This window comes from Thalia democratica, chromosome 5 (assembly GCF_965202585.1).
Source record: "Thalia democratica chromosome 5, ktThaDemo2.hap1.1, whole genome shotgun sequence".
Classification (NCBI taxonomy): domain Eukaryota; kingdom Metazoa; phylum Chordata; class Thaliacea; order Salpida; family Salpidae; genus Thalia; species Thalia democratica.
Window position 1 is genome coordinate 33,032,658 of NC_139169.1, and position 21,832 is coordinate 33,054,489.

A 21,832-nucleotide genomic window follows, 5' to 3' on the forward strand; every position below is an offset into this window, starting at 1 on the left:
TAACTGTAAAGTATTATTGCTTTTATATTTTTCATATTTTTTTGTTATACAAAAAAGTATTTAAAAATATGAAATAAATTCTTACACAAAAAACTACTTTTTAAAAACTCTTATTGCATTATTAGGACTACGTGGTGTTTGAGCCCGGTATGACTCGCGCCACCATTGAAGTCGGGTTGTCGGGTAAAGCTATTGAGGCTAAGGAGTTCACTGTGGAGCTGTCAACCGAATACGATGCTGAAGATGAAAACGCTCCTCAAGATAAGGATCTCGGTAAATCCGTGCTAGGAGCTGTGAAGACGGCAACCGTGTCTATTGTCAGCGCCAGAGGTTAAGTGATATTTTAAGTATTTTTTTAAACTTAAAATTTATTTTAAAGCATTTTAAAATAAAAGTTTAAATAAGAAATGTATTGTTAAAGTACACGAAGAATAATACTTTAAATTGAATTTCATAAATACATAAATAAAATATCAAAAAAATTCAAACTATTATTGAGATAGTAAATAAAAGTTTATTTGCTTAAGTAAGTTTAACAAAAGTTTACCAGATATTTAAAACAACAAACATTTTAGTCATGCAATTAAGAAATTTTGTTGCACACAGAACCAGGTCAGTTCGACTTCAGCAAGCCGTCGTTCGTGTTCCGAACCAGCAAACCGGTCGGAATGGTCCCCATAATCAGGTCGGGTGGCACGGACGGTCAAGTTGACGTACCGTGGCGCATCGAGTCACTGGACAAACCTTCGCCGTTCGCCGGTGCCGAGGGAACACTCAAGTTTCAGGACGGGGAAGTCACCAAGAACGTGGAGATCACGCTGGAGGGCGTGCCTAGCGACGAGTTCGTCATGGTGCTGTTGCCAAGCGACGACGGCTGCCTGGTGCTGGGCAGCTCGACCAGGGCTACTGTGACCATCATCGGTGAAGCAGGTTTGTCGAACTTTAAAACATTAATGAGATTTAGATTTTAAAACTCTCTGTAAGGACTGTGTTTTTTAAATATTATTGTTTTTTTTTTAAATAGACACTAAATGTGTTAAAGCTATTTTATTTTTTGTAAACTCTGCCTGGTTCTAGCACAAAGTTTTTATATAATCTAAAGCGTGACAATTGTACCTAAATAGTATTAGTTTAATAAAGTTTATGTTTTAGCTTGATCAACTATTGATTTTGTTTCATTTATACTAACAAAATTGTTTGTACTTTAAAACAATTCACAGAGGAGCCAATGATAGTGATGAGAAGGCCTGAGCTGCAGCTGAAGTCGGCCGAAGTGGTCGAAATCACCGTGTTACGTCACGGAAACGTCAATGACGTCACTTTTGTCGGCTGGGAGAGCGCTAACGGAACGGCCATCGAAGGTGTCAACTATTTGGGCGGATCCGGTAATTGCTAATATTTTTTGAATTTTGTTTGTACATTTTGTATGGTACTTAGTGTAAAAAGAAACTGTTTTTTGATAATTTCAATAGTAATAAATAAAACTTTTATCAGAACATACGTAAACTTTTGTAACTTTTCTAGTTTCTAAAAACTTATACTACCGTGAAGTAAACAAAATATCATAAATTAACATTTGCTTGTTTAAGAAATAGTATTTTTTCAAATTTTACTTCAATTGTTGAACTTATTTAGGAAACATGGTGTTTGATCCTTATGAAACAAAGAAGAAGATTCTGATACCAGTTTTGAAATTGTCCGAAGAAGAACCAATAAATTTCACAGTCACTTTGTCGCATGTTCGCGGAATCGGTAAACTCGGTTCATCCAACTCCACTGAAGTTATACTCGAACCATTAGAAAGTATGTAGCTTGTATTTTTTGGTTTCGTGATATTTATAACATTTATTTTTACTTTGCAGAAATCACACTTCAAGGCGAAGCAGCTCCAATGCCACAATCAGGTAAAAATTTTATTAATTTATTTTAAATTGAATTTTGTTCTGGTAAATAGCGTAAAATTAAATTAGTTTTTGTAATAACCAAATCAAAACTTAATGTATTAAGCAAATATAAATAAATACTTCAAGTACCAGAACATCTGGCGATCAAACGAAACTTAAACTAACAAACCGTAAACTACTGTAAGTTAAGATTGTTAAAAATTCCAAGTAAATGTTTATCATTCGAACAGACATAGAAGTAGAGTTCGTGCGCAAGAGGTACTTGTTCCGTCAATCGCAACCGTCAGCCAACATAACAGTCAAGCGTTCCTCATCCGACGGCCCCTGCACCGTTCAGTGGCAATCGGTGAACCTGCACCCCTTGTTCATGGACAACTACTCTCCGATCAGGGCCAGGCTGGACACCACCATGTCGTCGACGGGCTTCAGCGAGCACGACGACCAGTCCATGATCACTTCGCAGGGCCACAGGAGCGTGACGAGCATCGGGGACGTGCTCGATGAAGATCAGATCGATTGGGGATCCGGTTGGTGTTTTGTGTATAAGTTTATGCTAGTTTTTATCTTTTTAAAGTTTATTAATAAGTTTTACCGTAATCTCAGCCTGTTTTAATCTGTAATAGTATTTTATGTCAGCTAAAGCTCGTTCTTTTAATTTTCAAAGTATTTTGATTACTGTATGTCTTTAGAAAGCGTTGATAAAGTTTTACTACTCTAATCAATGAAAACCAATCTTGTAACAACAATAGTAAATAAAACTCACATTGCTTTAAAGGTTCAGTGACATTCGAGGACGGACAAGAGGAAGCGAACATCGAAATAGTTTTGGGCAGGGAGATGCCGATGAGGGAGATGAGCTTCAAATTGGAACTGTTGGATCCTCTGGATGATAACGTCAAACTCGGATTCCTTCCCACGACTCTCGTGACTGTCATCAGGGATAAAGGTAAATTATTAGCATATATCTTTTTAAACGGTCATTTTATATTACATTGTGTAAAGCTTTATATTATGCGTTGCCCTTTTGAATATAACTTGATGGGTAATATTAAGACAAAACATCAGTATTGTTTAAAATAAGAACTTTAGGAAAAGTGGTGTTTTTAAAAATTAAGATAAAAGCCGAACTCACAAAAATATCATATTATTCTACTTTTATAGACGCGGGAATTGTTGGTTTCCCCAACTCAAGGTACGGCTACAACGTTACCACGGAAATTATTTTGGTTCCGGTTCAGCGAACATCCGGGGCCGACGGAACCATTTCAGTTTCGTGGAGCACTAAAGACGCAACTGCAGTCGGTGAGTTTTCTTGTGATATTGAACAAGTAGAAATATTTTTTGTGGACTTAAGCTTTCTTCAACGAGTCAACTACACGAAACATATATAAAATAGTTTTTAGATGGTTGTTTGTCAAGTTTTTAATTGTTTTAGTTTATAAAACACAATAAACTAAATAACAAATTCATCAGGTGGCAAGCACTACCTGCCAGCGGAAGGAAACCTGATCTTCCAGGACGGTGAGGTGAGAAAGGAGATAGAACTGAAGATGCCGGTGAGGGTGGAGTTTTTTGAGGAAGACGAACTCGCATTCCACGTTGTACTCAGCAATCCCACAGGAGGTGCTAATATCAACGTGGCCGAGACTAAAGTAGTACTCGAAAACGATTTGAGTGAGTTTTATATTGGTTTTAACAAAAAAAAAAAAAAAAGTTATGAGCTTAATTAATCGCAAAAAATTACTAAAATTAAAACAAAAACTTAAAATGCTGTTTTATAAGTTGAAAGAAAAAAAATTAAAGCACAAATAGTTAAAAAATGTACAATAATTACATTAATTTTTTACACATTAAACTTACAATTATTTGTATCTAAAAGAGTTTATTTTTAATCTTAGTGAATTTTAATTTTTGAAAAACTAAACCTTTACTTGGCCACTAAAAAAACTTAAAACTTTTTAACTACTCTACAGTTTTTTATCTTGATTGAAACTTTAAAAGGGTGTATTACAAAAATACAATAAGAAAATTAAAAAATAGTTAAACGATTTTTGTCAACTGTTTAGTAGAACGACTAGTATCACTTGTCAAATATTTTTTTCCAAATAAGCTACAACTATCGATAATAAAAAATTTACAAAATACAAAACTATTAAATCGTATACTTTAGAATTGTTATTACCTGTCAAGCAGTTTCGTCGAATAAAACAGCTAATTACTCAATAACCTAAACACAGCTCGCGGTGAACTTTCGTTCGAGGCGGACAACGCCAGTTTCAACCAATCAGACGGAAGCATCAACCTTCCAGTCCACCGCAGCAAGGACCAGAGCGGCATAGTGACGGCGTTCTGGCAGGCGAGGGGAATGCCCGGCAAACCGAGGTGCAGGTACGAGGGAATGAACGGCACCGTTGTGTTCCAAGATGGGGAAAGTGTTAAAGGTGATTGTTTTGATTGATGCGTACAAAAATATTTTTCTTATTATGACCGGTACTGTTGTGTTCAATGATGGTGAAAGTTTGTATAGTGATTGTTAATTTTGTTTGGTATTTTATTTAGAGAACTTTTCACAACTTTCATTGATAATCATATTAAGAAAATGTTATTTAAACAGTTAAATGGTTCAGAAAAACATTATAAGAAACTTAATGACTTCTTTATTTGTGCTGAATTTGAAAATAGTCCGTTGTGGTTTAATTCTATTAATAAACTAATTTGTAAACATTTTCAATATGAACAGATATAACAATCAAGTTGGTGCCACAAGTTCAATCAGTGACTACCGACCACGTGGTACTCGAAATTGATCCACCTAGTGGTAGAGCCTTGTTAGGGGAATACCCTGATTGCTCCGTAGTAATCAACAACGACGTTTGTGAGTAAAAAAACATCTTTTGTTGAACTTATATAGAAAAAAAGTTTTAAGTTTTAAAACACAAGGCTACTCAAGCATTTTTATAGAAAAAAGAATAATGATCAATAACAGCAAACTTGTTTTGTTACGTAATATATAGTTGTTTTTTATAGTGTTTTACTTTAAAACTCGTTTTTTTATCACTTGTTAAATAATTTCAATGGTGTAAAAATGTTATAAAGTAAACAAATTATCTTGAATGTAACATTTATTAAATATTTTTTAAAGCTTAAACATTTTAAACTTTCAGTCCCAGGAAACTTCAGTTTGGAGCACAGTGACTACAAGTTCCAACAGAGCGAGGGTAAAGGAATTGTTAAAGTATTGAGAACTGAAGGAAAACGCGGCAATGTTTCACTCTCTTGGAAGGTTTTGATTGTTTATCATTAAAACTACAAACTATCTCAAGTTTTGTGAGAGATCTTTGAAAAGTTTTTTTAAATAAATAGTCATATTTAAAAAATTAACATTTTCTTGTTTATAAACACTTTGGTTTATATTATAAGTAGATAAACAAAGTTGAAACAACATTGAGCTGCTTTGTAAGTTTTAATGCAGTTGTACTAACATAGAACACTAAAAATAACAATTTTAGTTAGAATGTTTCTCTATAAATTAGTTTAAACAAAATTTAAAGTTATTTTTAACTTTTTAAAATTTTTGCAAATACTAATTTTCACATTAATTGTTTGCAATAAATTATGATAAAAACATCCCATTCAGATCGTACCAGCTTCAGATGCTGCTTCATTCTCCACTATGATTGGACAAAACGGAACAATTGAGTTTGAAGACGAACAAAGCTTCGGTGAAATTGAAATAAAATTCCCTGAAGACACAGTCGAGGAACAAGAAGAGTTAGTTTATTTTGTTTTAATAGATTATTTTTTGACATTCAAACTTTGTAAACCAAGTATATTTAGAGTGATACTTTTGTAATACATCACTTGCTTAGCTTTTTTCATCTAGACTATATGTTTAATAAGAAAAAGAGTTACAAGTGGCGCTGTTGTATTATTCTGGATGATTATGACAATTAATTACCTATCATTACTATAACAAAGTGTTGTGTTAGATTTTGACAAAGTGTTTCAATCAACAGAGTAATGATAATGCTTCTGCCACCCGACGGTAGAGCTGACCTTTTGGACCCATACAAATCACATTTACTGGTAGACAACGACCTCCAGTGTTCAATCAATTTCACATCTGATGTTTATAACATTCGTGGAGATGTGGACAGCTTTTTGTTGCCGCTTGTGAGGGACGGACCCAAGTACAGACCCATCACCGTCGCGTATAAAACTATTGGTGATTAAGTTTATTGTAAAGACCATTTAAATTTGATTGTAAAAATTTTCTAATAAGTCATGTTTTTATTAATTTATTGCATTGAACTAACTAAGGTATTAATATTATTTTGTAACGGCACAAAACCTGAGATTCTTAATTACAATTATTTTTAAATTAAAATTTAACTTAATTATTACTTTTACGTTGTTTAAAACTATTTATTCAAAACCGTACTTACTATAAAAAATTTTGACAAAAGTAAGTCACCACATAGTATCACTATAATCAAAAACAGACGGAACAGCTATTGATTGCAAGAATTTCATCGGAGGCGACGGAGAGGTGGAGTTCGGACCTGGTGAGGTGAAAAAGGATATTTTGCTGCCTGTTATGAACGACAACCAGGGAGGTGTGCTGACATTCCAATGTCAATTGACCAACGTGCAGAGTGGTGGTCCCGGAAAGATCGGTGTCATCGGGGACTGCACTGTCAATATTGAGAACATTCCTGGTCAGTTCTAACAAAATGTTTTAGAATAACGAGATATTGATAGTTTGTGCATTACCCAGTTGTTTTTGTCATTCATACTCAATTGACGAATTTTTACTTTCAAACGACAAAAGTTGTGATGTGAATTTATTCCGTAGACTGTTTAAAAGCTTACTTATTTGATTACTTTCAAGTATCTGAAAACTACGAAACAAAAACATAGGCTGTATTGTTTCACATTTAACCGTAATTTACTGACTTTACGATATCAATATAAAAGTATCCTTTTAAATATCTAATATTTTTATTCTCACAGCTGCGGGTCGTGTGGACATGTCATCTCCTGAAGTGATGACGAAGCAGAGCAGCGGAGTGGCGATGATCGGAGTGACAAGATCTTCAGGTAGGAAGGGAAGAGCGGAGGTTCCGTGGTTCGTGGAAGTCATACAGGGAACGAGTAAGGAGGATGATGACCACTACAACAAATTGGAAGGAAAAGTTGGTTTTTTGAAAAATCATTTTAAAAACTTACTGTTCAAAATACTTTTTTAGTGTTTTATTCATTTGTTTCAAATATTTATCTTTCAATAAATGATTTTGAAATACAATTTTGTTAGAGCACTATGTTTTTTTGTCAATTTTGATCAATTAGTGCTATTTAAGTAGATAAAGCTATACAATGTTATTTTTTGTTATCCAAGTTATCCAAACACGTTTGCATTATTTTTTAAAATTAATCCTCGTGAAAGCTTAAATCTAAAAGTTTAATTTGTAAACTAAATATAACTAAAGTACATTTTCATGTACCTAGGTTATAAGCTATACATTCTTCGCAGCTCATCTTCGAGGATGGGGAAACGGACAAAGTGATTGACGTCACGTTGAGCGACAAACCGAGCAATTATGACGTCACGATACTCGACGTCACATTGATGACGCCGATTTCACAAGACGGTGTCGTTCTCGGTGATTCCCCAACTTCAAGAGTAACCGTCGACAATGACATTGGTTATTTTGAACTTATATACAAATAATGTAAAACGTAAAACTAAGTTTTAAGCTTAAAGCATCAGTCTTTTTACAATTGTTTGAATTTCGCTTTTTAATTAAGCTATGAAAAATAAGTTACATGATTAAAACTGGGTTTACTAATAAAACTTTGGATGTTTTGATAATTTAAAGTTTTGACACCGAAAAACTCTTAAAAATTATTTAAAACAAAGCTGTATCTTAAAACTTTATATAAACAAAACAAAATTTCCAGACGCGGGCGTGATTGAAACGGAGCAGGAGCAGATAATAGTGTTTGGAACCGACGCAAACGTCAGGATTCCCATTCAGAGGAACGGACCGGGAGTCAGGTTTCCTGCTACTTGCACTTGGGAAGCTGAAGACGATACCGCAATCAGGGGCAAGCACTACAGAGCGTGGAAGGGAATCATAGAGTTTGAAGAAGGAGAAAACAAGTTGGTGTATATTAAAAAAGAAAATTCTTAGTTTTGTAGTTTTATTTTACAACATTTCGTTTTGAAGTTTTTAATGGTCTATGAGCACAGAATGTTTGGAAAAGGTTTTTAACTTATAAATGAAGGTTACTTACTATTTAACGATGTATTGTTTTTTATGTTTAAAAACAAAGTGCTTTGATATAATGTAGATAAAGCTAACATAACTTTTATTGAAAACCAATGATCAAAGCTGCTTTGTATTTAAATTCAAGTTTTTAGTTTTAAGCTTTTTTTTAAAAGTTCTGTTAGCTATTTCCTTATACTACTAAATAAAATCGAAACAATTTAGCTTAGATTGTTTTCTATAGAATTTTTAAAAGTTTAAAAGTAGAAAAAGATATAGCAACAGTGGTGAAACAACAACTTTCATCAACAGAGGTGAAATTGTTATTCCAATCGCTAACGACCCGAGTGGTGACGTCATGTTTTTCAACGTTAAACTCATTGAAGCGCAAAATGGCGCGAAAATTGGACCAATGAAAAACACGCAAGTTATGATCGATCACGTTGAAGGTTTGTTTACTTTAACTACACTTAAACATCATTTCGAAAAAAAAATCTGTAAATCATTTTCAAATTATTTTTGATAGAAAGAAAAAGTTCTAACATAAAACAAAAACTTGTTTTTTATAAAATTTTGATATAGTTGTTTTAAAACACAAAATTTGTAAAATAATCTTTAGAAAAAAATTGATGTCTTTAATAGATATACCGACCTTTAAATTTTTTTTTTAATAATTCATTATCATAATTTGTATAAAATTTTACAATGTGTTGTTAAAAGCTTAAAGATAATAATATGTTACTTAAAACTCTAAACCGAAAATAAAACATAATCATAATTTCAGAAAAGACCCAAGAAATTCTCGTACAACGACCTTGGAGCCCGGATGTGAACGTCGCTGGCGAGATATCATTCAGTGACGTCACAATGAAAGTGCAACAAAGCGAGGGAGAACTGGTTTGCAAGGTTTTGAGAAGTATTGAGAATGAGGCGAAGGGAAGAGTTGTGGTTCCTTGGAGCATCCAAGGAGGCGGTCCTTTGTACGAGGTTTGTAAAGTTTCATATTTTTTTTGAAAATTGTACGAAAGTAATTGAAACTAAATTTTTCAAAATATAAAACAAAACTTTTAAAATAGTTAAACAATGTTTTCTTGTGGTCTATAGGATAAACTATACTGTTCAAAGACTAAAATTAAAAACTATCAGCTTTTTTTAAATTTTATAAAGTTTTATAGGGTAAAAACTTTGTATTAAATTTTTACAAAAAGTAGATTGGGTTGTTTTTAAACGACTAAGTTAACTTGATAGTAAACAAGTTTTTTTTAAAATTAATTCAAACAAAATGAACAAATGACAGAAACTTTTCGGACAAGAGACTTTCAAAGAAGGTGAAACGGAAAGCCATATAAAAATTGAGCTGACAGACGCGCCTCTCCAAGAAGAAGAAAACAACTTCACGTATGTTTTGCTTACAAGCTGTTACAAGTTTTAACTACTTTAAATAAAATGCTACAACTTTATAATAAGTTATGTTTAAAGCATATATTACAACTCGTTGTGTTTATATATACTAAGTAGCAATTTGTTAGCCACACATAATTTATTGATTAAAACTAAATTCAACAGCAATTACTTTTAGCTTGAGGTTATTATTAATCAGTTGTTTTAAAATATAGGTACTGTCTTTAAAATAAAAAATAAGTTTTATTGCTTAAACAAACAGCATTGTGCTCGGCAAGCCAACCGGAGGATTTGCACTTGACGAAGATGCAAGCGAGTGCAAGGTGACGGTTGTGAATGACGCCAGGAAGGGAGAAATAAGCTTCGATAAAGATCAGATCACCGTGGATCAGTCGAGTGAAAAGATCGTCATTCCAGTACACCGAACTATCAATAATAAAAGTAAGTGTATATAAACACATTGGAAAGAGTAATTGTATCTAACTAATTAAACTTTAATTTTTTTTTGTAAGACATATTTTAAGGTACCCTTTAAATTAGAGTATCTAATAAAATAATGATTAACAAAAGTTAGTATCTAAAGTGAAATATATTTTATTCAAAAGTATTACAAACATTTAAAACCAAAGTTGTAGTGATTTCGTTATTAATATGAAAGTAGCTTAACTTGTTTGTTAAAAGTTTTAACCACATATACAAAAAATTATAAATTAAAGTTTACAAAAACTATATTTTTTACAGAGAAAGTTCGCGTTCAATGGAAAACAAAATCTGTTGACGGTAAAGAAAACGGTTTCGACAACTTGTCTGGAATTGAGACGTTTTCAAGTGGCGAGGAACTTTCTCACATCGAGATCAAGATCGATCAGAAGCCGCTGGATAGTTCACAGGACACATTCGTCGTTGAGCTGATCGAACCAAAGAACATTTTTGCCACTTTGGGAGAAATTCCAACGTGCAATATTACGATAAACAACGATATTGGTTAGTACTTAAAAAGCTTACAGGTATTTTTTTGTTTTAAATATGTAATTTAAAACCCTTATATAAATTTAATGTTACTAAGAAGATATCAACAAAAAAAAAACATTAAATTAAAAGCTTTTTTAAAATCAACAAAACTTAAAAAAGTTGGGAAAAAGTTTTTTTTATTTTGAATTATTTCTTAAAATTTATAAACTCATAATGCAATTAGTTTAAAATAGTATAGATAAAATGTATCAAATCTCTAAAAAAGTTATAAAATATTCGAGAAATAAGCTTCATGTTAAAACAGTTGCTTATATTTTAGCACAAGCGGTGATAGACTTGAGTGAAACGAGCAAGCAAGTTAAACAGAGCGACGGCAAATTGCAGCTGAAACTATTGAGAACAAAACAACCGCTAGGTAGCGTGCAAGTGCCATGGAAAATTGAACCTGATAAAAACGATTCAGTTTACTATGATATAACAGGTCTATATGCTTGTTATTTAGTACTACATGTAGTAATTGTTGAATTTAATATAACTCTAAAAGCTTTAACTTTTTTATTGAAAAAAAAAATTGTTATCGAGTTTATCAAAAAAATTAACAGTTTAAGAAGAATATTTTTACTAATTTTAACTTTTTGTTAAAACCGTTTAATTATTTTAAACATTTGATAGCTGCTATATCTAACTCAGAAAATAATCGCATAAAGCCAAAAAAAAAAATAAAGTACTCTTTTTAATAACTACTTCGGAGCAAAATGTTTAAATAAAGTTCGAAAATAATGAAACTTAACTGTGACGTCATAGGAGACGTGTTGTTACGCGACGATCAGATGGAGCAGGACATCGACATTCTCCTCCCAGAACTTCCACTGTCCAACAGTGAGGAGAAGGTGAAAGTGGTGTTGGGACACCCCATCAAATCTGCAGCCGTCCTCGGACCTAACCAGAGCTGTGACGTAACAATTCAACACGATCTTGGTAAGAATTAATATGTTTTTCTATTCATTAAAATCTAAACGTAGTAATTTTATTAAATGATATATGAAAATTATTTGATTACTAATGAATACCGATTAAGACATCGCAGAATTTTATCAGTTGAAGAAAATATGATTGAAAATAAGTACCTGAAAATACTTTAAACGATTAGTTTTAAACACTATAACAGCTTTATACTTAATAAATAAGTACTTAATTAAACTATCAGGACAAGGAATAGTCCAGATGGCGGCGGATGAAGTGACTTGTTCAAGCGAAGATGGAGAAGCTGTAGTGATTGTTAAGCGGGAAGTCGGAAGCGCTTTTCCCGCCGAAATTGATTGGATCGCCGAAGACGAATCAGCTGTTTTCAAAAATCATTACGAAATCAATGAAGGTGAATCTATAACTGTGTTAAAATCTAAAAACTTCATCTCAAAAGTTGTAGTGATTAATCTATTTTAAGCAGTAGTGTTTAGATATTTCTTGCTTTTTAGCACTTAAATTTTATTTTAAGCTATCTCTAGCTACTTTAGACAAAAACATTTGTAAGCAATATACTATATGGTACTTTATTGTGAATAAATATACACAAAAGTAATGTTTTTATACAGGTACCATCAAGTTAAAGTCTGGAGAGTTGCAAAAAGCAATAAGAATTCCAGTTTTCAACGACCCAAGTGGTGAAACGTTTACTTTCAACGTCAATTTGCTTGAAATCAGGGGCCGTGACGAACTCGGATTCAAAATCAACACTCAAGTTTCAATTGAAAACACTCCAAGTAAATACACAGTATTTTCTATAGTTTGATAACATTTGAGTTTGAGCTGAATTAACACAAAGTATTTTTTTAATCCACATAAAATTTTAAATCAAATTAAGCTTTATTTGTTGTAAATTGATGCGATACAAACCAATTAAGAAGATTTATTTAAGTAAAACTATGCTTTAAACATACCTGTTTTAACCTAGAATGTATAAAAAACACAAAGTAAAAATCATTTTTACATTCATCTAAAACAGTAGCTAATTTTTAACTTAAAGTTTACAATAGTTTAAACCAGTGGTCGTCAAGGTGTACACTGGTGCACATTAGTGTACACAAAACTTTTTTTGGGTTGCACGAAATTTTTAGGTACACGAAACTCATTAAAGGGGGCACGAAATTTTGATATTACAAAAAAAAATACATAGAGTTAGGTTAAGTATGTAGTTAATGTTTAATAAAGTATTTAAAGAATACTAAACTTGGGATTTTGTAGTAATTGCGGAGAAGTGTTTAATTAATAAGTATTTAGGATAAAGCCATATAACTAAAACATCATTGTGAAAATAAGGTAAAACAAATAAAGAGGTCAATTAAAAAGAGTATCAAATAAAAAAGTTCAGCTTCAGTTCTTAAATGGTTTGCATGTAAATACAAACTGAGTTATGACTTTTAAGGAGAAATGCACTAGTAAAAAATTTACGTAGTCCCGCCACTAGCGGTGCTTATTGAAATTAGATCTTGTTGTGCACCAATTGTTATTTTTTACAGCTTTGCGTACACAGAATTTGATTAGCTTGACGACCACTGGTTTAAACTGTTCTAAATTATTTGACTTGCAAATTATTAACCTTAAAACTTTTCAGTGCTCCCCGGACCGGTGTTGGACTTCAAAGCGGGTCTGAACACTCCACAGACCATAGGAGCTTCGTGGTCTGCTCCCGAAGCAGGCGGTCCCGTGTCAGGATACCGGGTTTCATACTGGGACAAACCTGAAAACATCAAACAAGTCGAAGTCGCCAACGACGTGAGTAGTAGTAGTTGGCATTTTTGTTGAATTTATTACTTTTGTTAAGTTCTTATTTATAAATAGTAAGATATAAACTTAATTCGCAAAAAATAAGTCTTAAATAACTACGAAAAAAATTGTTAAAAAAACATGTTTAATCTAACAGATCAATGAAATAGAAATAGAAGACGTGAAGGCAAACACACATTACCAAATCAATGTCAGACCTTTTAACTCAGTTGGTAATGGACCAATTTCAGAAACACTAACAGTTGATACTCCACCAGGTATAAAGCAAAAGATGTATAAACTCAAGAATCTATTACTATTAAAATATGAACTAAGTTTTCATTATAAACTTCTTTTTTAACCAAACTACTATTAATATTAATAATATTAATAAACTACTAATTCTAAAATAATATTTAATACTCTTATAAAAATAAACTTTTATGTGTACTAAACTTTAATTTTAATGATAGTGCACGGAGTGATATCGGTGGCTGAGGACAAGATCGAGTTGAAGCAGACAGACGGTAAACTGAAGTTAAAAATACTGAGGGAAGGTGAAAATAGGGGTAGGGTTGTTGTGCCTTGGATGGTTAAAACAACATTGCCGAAATCTGCTTACAAAGTTAGTGATACATGCAATTGATAACTAAAATTATAATTTACTATAATATTGTTTTGTTCTTTAACTGTTATGTTTTTAATAAGTTATAAATATAAAACAAACGTCTAAAAAAATTTCAAGAAAAAAAAAAGGATTTAAAAAAAAAATGATAACAAAATATTTTTTTTACTAGAATTCATTAAATATTTGAAGTATGACTTTTTTTCGCAGAACTTTAGCGGTCATGAAACTTTCAAGGACGGCGAAAAAGAGAGCACAATTAAGTTTGATTTACCCAGCAATCCTCAAAATAACGAAAAAGAAGACTTCAGGTAAAATCTGAATAAAGAGTTAATGTATGTTTAAACAACTAATCAACTTTGCGTCTTGCATCAAAATCATAACTAGTTGTTTTTTAGCTATAACTCAAGCTCCCTAATGATATCTGTTTTAGTAATGTAAAATAAGTTTCTTAAATAAATCTTTAAACATCAATTCAGCATCATACTGGGTCAACCCACCGGCGGCTCGGTCCTCTCAGAAAAGGCCGAGTGTCACGTCATAGTCACGCACGACATCCAGCCCGGAAAAATACAATTCCACAAACCCTCGTACGAGTTCAACCAGACAGATGTGGAGGTCGTTGTGAAGGTGGTGAGGTCGGTGAACTGCAGCGGAAAGGTCAGGGTTCCGTGGAGGGCCATTGTTGAGGACGATCAGTTTTCTCCCTACATGGAAATCGGGGGTCACGAGACCTTCAAGAGCGGCGAGGAAGAATCTCACATCAAAATCAAGATTCCACAGGTGAGGATCGTTTAACCTTCTAAAATATATTTATTACAAGTTTTTCTACAACTAAAACAAGCTTTACCTTTAAAGAAATAAATGAATATAGTTAAAACTTTATTGCATTCGCTTGATTATAAAGATTTTCAGTATTCATTTTTTAATGCTGTTTTTGATTACTTTAGTAAACCTTAAGGTTTAGCAGTTCTGTGAGTAAAAGTAAAAACAGCACAAAATACTTTTAAAATTTTACAGGATCCGCGCCCTGTCCTCAAGGACAATTTTAAGATCATCTTGATGAAGCCAAAACCTGATAGCAGCATCATTGACGCAGATTGCAGTTGTGACGTCACAGTTGTGAACGACATAACACCGGCAGTCATTGAAATGCTGGAGGAGGATGTTAAGGTGAAGCAGTCGGATGGAGAACTGTCATTACACGTGCTCAGGAGCGAGGAACTGAAGGGAAGGATCGTGGTTCCGTGGAAGATCTTGCCGGAAAGCGACGACTCCGTTTACATGAACGTCACAGGTAATGAAAACTTATTTATAATAAACACTTAAAAAAGTTTGAGCAACTAGCTGTTGTTAATCATCAATATTTTGATTTGCTTAATATACATGTCTGTGATTATGTTTTTACATTCAAAATTTTATTTTTCAATTTCATTAGAGACTTGTATGATTTGATAAGTCTGCTAAAGTTATAATACATAAAGTTTAATACATAATTTTTAATATAACATAGTTAAACTTTTTTTTTTTTGCATAGATTACAGATGGTTAACAAAATAAATATTACAGGTGAAGAGACATTGGAAGACGACGAAGAGAGATCAACGATTGAAATCCAACTTCCTCAACTGCCTCTGTCCAACACAGAAGAAACTGTTTCTGTTGTGTTGGACGAACCGTACGGTGCTCCCGGAAAACTGGGCAACAAGAGAAGTTGCATCGTTACTATCAGACACGATAAAGGTTTGCTGAAAGTGATACTGTTTTACTACTTGACTCAGACTTTGATTTTACTTAGATGTAACTTATGATTTTTTTTTACTGTACACAATGAAAGTTCTAAAATATGTTCAAAACAAAGTTCATATGATATCAAAAATCACTTTTTATCAGTATCAAAAAAGCAAAACGTAATTTTCTAAAAACTAAAAATACATTTTAATTGCATCTGTAGCTTTTGCGCACCTTATAGTTATACCCAAAAGTTTTAAACATAAAACCTAAAAGTGTCTTTAGTAGCTTTAATATAAATTCAATAAAAAACTCACAGGAGAGGGAGTCATTGAAATGGAGAAGGCGCAGGTCACGTGCAAGAGTTCAGACGAGGAGGTCGTGGTTGTGGTGTTGAGAAAAGAAGGAAGAGGTTTCGCCAATGAGGTTGACTGGACCGCTGCTGATGGCAGCGCTAAAATCGGTGAAAACTATGGACTCAACAAAGGTATGTAATTGAGGACTATCATTTTGACTCAAAGCTACATTCACGTTTTTGTATCAAACTTGTAATGTTACAACTAACAGTTAGTAAAACTGTAGATGTGTTTAGAATACTGAACTGCTGAAATATAAAAAAAAATGTTAAAACATTTACATTACCAAACTTAAGTAGATAATAGTTTTTTTTTATACTCCCATCTGCTACTAAAACTAAAAAATAAATGTTTTGTTATTTTGTTGTGAATAAAAAAAATATTATCAGGAGTGGTGAGCTTCAAAGCTGGAGAAGCTTCGAGCGAAATCAGGATCCCTATTACTAACGATCCATCGGGAGTTGAGAGAGACTTTGTTGTTAGTTTAGGCGAAGTTGGTGGCAGAGATGTTGCTGGAGAGATCATGTCGACGAAAGTAACCATCTCTAATGAAGCATGTAAGCATTTGAATCTTATCTCAACTTTGTAATTAAAACAACTTTTTGTACAAAATCTATTATTCAAATATTTTATAGATAATATATCAAAATTTACAATTTATAAATTTACCTAGTTTTTTAAAATAAAAACAATCGATTAGTTTGTTCAAATTTTCTAATAATTTCCAACAGTGCTTCCAGGAGCTGTCAGTAACTTGGAAGGTGAACTCGCCAGTCCTTCATCCATACAAGTCAAGTGGGCCGAACCCGAAGAAGGGGGCCCCATTGACGGGTACAAAATAATATACTGGAAACCCAACCAAGACCCTAAAGTTATTCCGGTAGACAAAGATGTGAGTGTTATATATTAGCTTTGTTGAACCCAATGTTTGCTACACTGAAAGGATAAAAAAAGGATAGTTTAACATAATGTTGAATTAAACTGTAAAAAAAACAATAAATGTATTTAAGCTACTACTTTACTTAAAACTTTTTTTTTTCAATTTAGACAAGCTAAAGCTTTCTGTTACTGACACTTCATTTTCCTTAAGTCTTAAACTTAAGTCTTAATCGTTTGTATCTTCGAAGTAACTCAAAAGTAAATTTTGAACGAGTCTAAGCTAACATTTTTACCATCAACTTATGAATTAGGTGACCCAAGGTGTAATCGAAAACTTGGACCCATTGGTTCCTTACAAAATCAAAGTGGTTGCCACGAACAGTGTTGGTGATGGTCCTCCGTCTAAAACCTCATCTGTCGAAACTCCTGGAAGTTAGTATATGCAGTAATTTCTTATAAAGTTTTGGACTTGTTATAATATAAGTAGTTGTTTTACTTAAACTATAAAAATGATATAATGCAGATTATATTACAACTATTTTCACAAAATACTTGAGATAGAACTGACTGTGTATTAAAATATGAAAGTAGAGTAAATGAAACATTATGGTAATGTAAAAATAAAAATAAGATAACGATAATATATTATTTATAACAATTTGCTTGTAGCAGTAACATTCGAAAACTGTTATGCGATATTTAAGCTTTTAAATAAATAATGTTTAGCAACTTTGAGTAAACTTTAAGCTATAAGCTTAAGCATAACTTAGTTGTAATTGGTAAAAGTTTATTTTATTTTCACAGTACCCGGAATGTTTGAGTTTGAAAACAATGAGACTGCTGTTAATCAAAGCGATAAGAAGCTTGTAGTGAAAGTAGTGAGAAAGGACGGTAAGAATGGAAGAGTAATTGTTCCGTGGAGTACTTGTGGTTGCGAGGAGGATTCTTATTATAAGGTAATTAATTATTTTATTAGCAAATAGTAAGTATAAAAAATCAACCTAAAAAAATTATATTCCATTCCAGTTAAGCTAATAGTTTTTGATTTATTTTAAGTAAAAATTATACTTAAACTCGAAAGTAAAAACTGTTACTTAAACTGAGTTTTAAAACAATGGAATTTACGTTTGAAATTATTTTATTATAACTTTTTTTAATTTCCAGGACTTAAATGATCAAGAAACATTTAAGAATGAAGAATTAGACAGTCACATTGAAATAGATCTACCAACAAAACCTCAGTCGAATGATAAAGATTCTTTTGTGTTAGTTATCATTAAGTTTTGCCAGGTGTAATTCTTATTATGACGCATTTAAAAAAAAAAATGCTATAAATATTAGTAGAAGCTTGTGGCTAAAATTTTGTATAATATTCAAGTAACATTAACAGTATGTTAAAGGATAATTAAGTAATACTTAATCTACAGTATAAAACTGGGTCAACCTTCTGGTGGAGCAAGTTTGGGTGAAAATGTTGAATGTCGAATCACAGTTACCAACGATATTTTGCCGGGAAAAATTTATTTTGCCTCACCGACAGTATCAGCTAAACAAACTGATGAAGAAATTGTTGTGAAAATAATAAGAAGCCAATACACTGAAGGTAAAAATAGCTTAAAAAACTATTTGATTAAATTCATTCATTTCGATATTCATATAGGAATGTAGTTTACTAAAATAAGTATACATAATAAAAAAAAAACAGACAAAGTAAAAGTTGGGTGGAAAACAGTCTGCAAAGACGAGAACTCTCCGTTCGCAAACATTTCCGGAGTGGAGACATTCGAAGAAGATGAGGACGAATCCCACATCGAGATAAAAAATCCCCAGGAAGCCAGAAACGAAACAAAAGATAATTTCGACATCGTGCTTAGTGATCCGAAACCTTCGACTTCTGTTGTCGACAAAAACAACAAGTGCAGCGTCACCGTCGATAATGACGTCATAGAAGCTGTGCTGCAAATGACGAAGGATAATGTTAAGGCGAAGCAGAGTGATGAGAAAGTAGTCGTTCCGGTTGAGAGGACAGACCAGTTGAAGGGAAAAGTTACTGTTCCGTGGAAGATCCAACCTGTGAGCTCAGACTCCGTTTACATGAACATAGGAGGTTTGTTAATTTCTAACAAGAACTTTAGTTGTTAATATATAAGGTTGAGGTGTTTTAACATTAAATTTGACTTTAAAATATTATATTAACAAGTTAAGTGAAAACATAAGTTATACTAGTTTTTGGGACTGTAGATTTTAGTTTTTGACTACTCTGAGTACAGTCAAGCTTTAAATTACTGTTTTTAATAGTTTTTTTTGTTGTCTATCTTAAACAGAACAACAAAATGTTTTTTTTTTTTTCTACAGGCGAACTTAAATTAGACGATGATGAGAAAGAAGGAGAAATTGTCATTGAAATTCCTCAACTTCCGCTGTCGAACACAGAAGAAACGGTGACTGTTGTTCTTGAACAACCATACGGTGTTCCTGCTAAATTAGGAAAGAACAACAGCTGCAAGATGTCCATCACACACGACAAAGGTCAGTTTTATTATATAATTATTCAAATGATTGGAAAATTTCAGAACGAAAAACATCAAAAAATATTTCAATTACACGTTTATAGAATATTTAAAACTAAATTGTGCTAATTATATTACCAATTTAATATTTTTTGATGACTATTATAAGTTTTATAATATTTTAACTAAGTTTAGAAATAATTATTTGTAGCTTGATGCTAATTCAACTAAAAAATATTTGTACTCAATGCAGGAAAAGGAATAGTCGAGATGGGATCTTCACAAGTAACTTGTTCAAGCGAAGACGATGAAGCTCACATTTCAGTTATCAGAAAATTTGCATGCGCTTTTGCAGCTCAAGTTCACTGGTCAGCTACTGATGGTGACGCTTTATTGCAGCAGCATTACGACATGAAATCGGGAGTTCTCAATTTCAAAGCTGGTGAGTCTCAGGCCAATATAAAGATCCCGATCTTGAACGACCCCAGTGGCAAGACGCGTCATTTCACCGTGTTTATCGATGACGTAATTGGTAGGGACAAGAAAGGAGAAAAGCTGGAAACAAAAGTGGTTGTTGCCAACAAAGCAGGTTATTGTTGTTCTTTAATTTAAACCATCTTTTTTTTTTCGTTCAAGTAGATTAAGTAAAGCAAATTTCATTTCTTAAAGGTAAATATACTAACAGCTTGTCAAACTTAAAAAAAGATAGTAAAAAAACTAACCTGTTTAAACTTGTAACTACTTATTTTTTGTAGTTGAATTTGCATCAGGGTACTACTAATATTTTCAAACAGTCCTCCCTGGAAAAGTGAAAGACTTGTCGGCCGAGTTGGAATCCCCCACATCGATACACGTGGCATGGAAGAAGCCGGAGGAGGGTGGTCCGATTACTGGGTACAAATTTATGTATTGGGACAGACCCGAGGAAATCATCGCTGCTAATGTCGACCATGATGTATGTTTATATAATTTTTTTTGAGCTCTATACTTATCAAATTATTTTCACGACCTTTATAAGTAACTCTTTAAGAAACAGTTTGTTGATGAAAACCTGATTTTAATATTTTTTTTATTAACTCATTGTAAGAATTTAACTAATTAAAAAGTTTTATTTTATTTTAAGTATGCCTACACATAAGTATAAGTAGTACACATTCCTGAAATAAATAAACCAGTTCAGCTCAACGATACTTTTCTGTTTTTCTGATAGTTTAGGAATATCAAGGTTCAAATTGTGTCTAATTGAAAAGTTTCAGATTAACAAACCAGTTTAACAAGAGTAGTTTTGTAGAAGTAGTTTTCACGAATAGTTGTGCTAAACTGTTTTTTTTTCACAAAACTTAAATTTTAATTTAAAAAAGAAATGTACTACAAAGTATAAATTTAATTTTGTTTGCGATAATGTTATAAAGAAAAATAATAATGCCATTAAAATTTCAGGTGAACGAAATGATAATAGAGCACTTGGAGCCGATGGTAAAGTACAACATGAAAGTTGTACCTTTCAATGAAGTAGGCGATGGCCCAGATTCTAAAGTCGTCTCTGTCGAAACTTCACCAAGTAAATACATTTTCCGTTAAGTTTAACTAGTTAAACGATGATATCTACATTAATTCATCGTAATAATCAATTGAAAAAAAAAATATTACTTATTTATCATAAAACATTATAACTGATTTATGTTAAACCAACTTTTACTAACTCTGCAAAAATATTTTTACTTAAAAGTTTAAGTTAAAATATTCTAAGTGCTAGAGACCAATTAAATACCCTAAACCGTGCAACCTTTTAAGCTCGCACATGATATTTTTTAGTACCTGGTGTAATTAGTCACGAGAAACCAGAGGCTTCTGTCAAGCAAAGTGATAAGAAGCTGGTGTTGAAACTGACCAGAGATTCAGGTGTTAATGGTCGGGTTATTGTACCTTGGAAATTGTGTGCTTGCAATGATGATTCGCCTTACAAGGTAATATTAATCATAAAATACTGTAATTTTTGCGTATATAGTGAAGGACGTTCTACATAAGTGTGTATTAAAGTAGAAATATTAGATATTACATATATAAACAAATATACAGCAAATTATTTCTTATATAAAATCTAAAGTATTAACTGTAAAATAAAATGAAGGCATAGTCATAGTAAAACAAAGTAGTTATCAAAGTAACATAAATATATATATTTTTAAATTAGCAAGGTTTATAAGCAAGATAAACAATTCTAGGAAATGGAAGGTCAGGAAACATTCAAAGACGGTGAAATTGAAAGTCACATTGAAATTGAACTTTCTGAAACTCCACAAAAATCAGACTCTGAAACATTCACGTGAGTTTGATCAACTAATGTACAAATTCGTTATTCGTTATTTTTCAACAAAGCAAAACTTGGAAGTTTAAATTCATAATAGCAAAAAAGTTTCTA

The 21,832-nt window shown here is 32.3% G+C and overlaps 1 protein-coding gene across 1 annotated transcript in view; it reads left to right on the forward strand.

Annotated features, from left to right (window-relative positions):
• The window catches only part of LOC145836427 (uncharacterized), a 115,695-nt gene that overhangs the window by 34,568 nt on the left and 59,295 nt on the right, over nucleotides 1–21,832 (forward strand). The window contains exons 37-84 of the mRNA XM_082944228.1: nucleotides 126–330; nucleotides 607–930; nucleotides 1,221–1,385; nucleotides 1,636–1,803; nucleotides 1,863–1,904; nucleotides 2,135–2,431; nucleotides 2,680–2,850; nucleotides 3,066–3,206; nucleotides 3,378–3,578; nucleotides 4,142–4,345; nucleotides 4,645–4,779; nucleotides 5,069–5,187; nucleotides 5,542–5,675; nucleotides 5,921–6,129; nucleotides 6,407–6,622; nucleotides 6,918–7,099; nucleotides 7,438–7,609; nucleotides 7,866–8,067; nucleotides 8,486–8,622; nucleotides 8,958–9,160; nucleotides 9,471–9,571; nucleotides 9,837–10,015; nucleotides 10,316–10,558; nucleotides 10,866–11,027; nucleotides 11,351–11,524; nucleotides 11,754–11,921; nucleotides 12,139–12,306; nucleotides 13,158–13,318; nucleotides 13,467–13,587; nucleotides 13,783–13,934; nucleotides 14,145–14,245; nucleotides 14,414–14,717; nucleotides 14,955–15,231; nucleotides 15,504–15,677; nucleotides 15,985–16,152; nucleotides 16,411–16,578; nucleotides 16,753–16,913; nucleotides 17,212–17,332; nucleotides 17,705–17,856; nucleotides 18,065–18,165; nucleotides 18,328–18,503; nucleotides 18,606–19,007; nucleotides 19,256–19,429; nucleotides 19,664–19,999; nucleotides 20,205–20,365; nucleotides 20,851–20,971; nucleotides 21,226–21,377; nucleotides 21,636–21,736. Of these exons, the coding sequence (XP_082800354.1) occupies nucleotides 126–330; nucleotides 607–930; nucleotides 1,221–1,385; nucleotides 1,636–1,803; nucleotides 1,863–1,904; nucleotides 2,135–2,431; nucleotides 2,680–2,850; nucleotides 3,066–3,206; nucleotides 3,378–3,578; nucleotides 4,142–4,345; nucleotides 4,645–4,779; nucleotides 5,069–5,187; nucleotides 5,542–5,675; nucleotides 5,921–6,129; nucleotides 6,407–6,622; nucleotides 6,918–7,099; nucleotides 7,438–7,609; nucleotides 7,866–8,067; nucleotides 8,486–8,622; nucleotides 8,958–9,160; nucleotides 9,471–9,571; nucleotides 9,837–10,015; nucleotides 10,316–10,558; nucleotides 10,866–11,027; nucleotides 11,351–11,524; nucleotides 11,754–11,921; nucleotides 12,139–12,306; nucleotides 13,158–13,318; nucleotides 13,467–13,587; nucleotides 13,783–13,934; nucleotides 14,145–14,245; nucleotides 14,414–14,717; nucleotides 14,955–15,231; nucleotides 15,504–15,677; nucleotides 15,985–16,152; nucleotides 16,411–16,578; nucleotides 16,753–16,913; nucleotides 17,212–17,332; nucleotides 17,705–17,856; nucleotides 18,065–18,165; nucleotides 18,328–18,503; nucleotides 18,606–19,007; nucleotides 19,256–19,429; nucleotides 19,664–19,999; nucleotides 20,205–20,365; nucleotides 20,851–20,971; nucleotides 21,226–21,377; nucleotides 21,636–21,736 (8,606 nt within the window). The remainder of the gene's footprint in view (nucleotides 1–125; nucleotides 331–606; nucleotides 931–1,220; nucleotides 1,386–1,635; nucleotides 1,804–1,862; nucleotides 1,905–2,134; nucleotides 2,432–2,679; nucleotides 2,851–3,065; nucleotides 3,207–3,377; nucleotides 3,579–4,141; nucleotides 4,346–4,644; nucleotides 4,780–5,068; nucleotides 5,188–5,541; nucleotides 5,676–5,920; nucleotides 6,130–6,406; nucleotides 6,623–6,917; nucleotides 7,100–7,437; nucleotides 7,610–7,865; nucleotides 8,068–8,485; nucleotides 8,623–8,957; nucleotides 9,161–9,470; nucleotides 9,572–9,836; nucleotides 10,016–10,315; nucleotides 10,559–10,865; nucleotides 11,028–11,350; nucleotides 11,525–11,753; nucleotides 11,922–12,138; nucleotides 12,307–13,157; nucleotides 13,319–13,466; nucleotides 13,588–13,782; nucleotides 13,935–14,144; nucleotides 14,246–14,413; nucleotides 14,718–14,954; nucleotides 15,232–15,503; nucleotides 15,678–15,984; nucleotides 16,153–16,410; nucleotides 16,579–16,752; nucleotides 16,914–17,211; nucleotides 17,333–17,704; nucleotides 17,857–18,064; nucleotides 18,166–18,327; nucleotides 18,504–18,605; nucleotides 19,008–19,255; nucleotides 19,430–19,663; nucleotides 20,000–20,204; nucleotides 20,366–20,850; nucleotides 20,972–21,225; nucleotides 21,378–21,635; nucleotides 21,737–21,832) is intronic.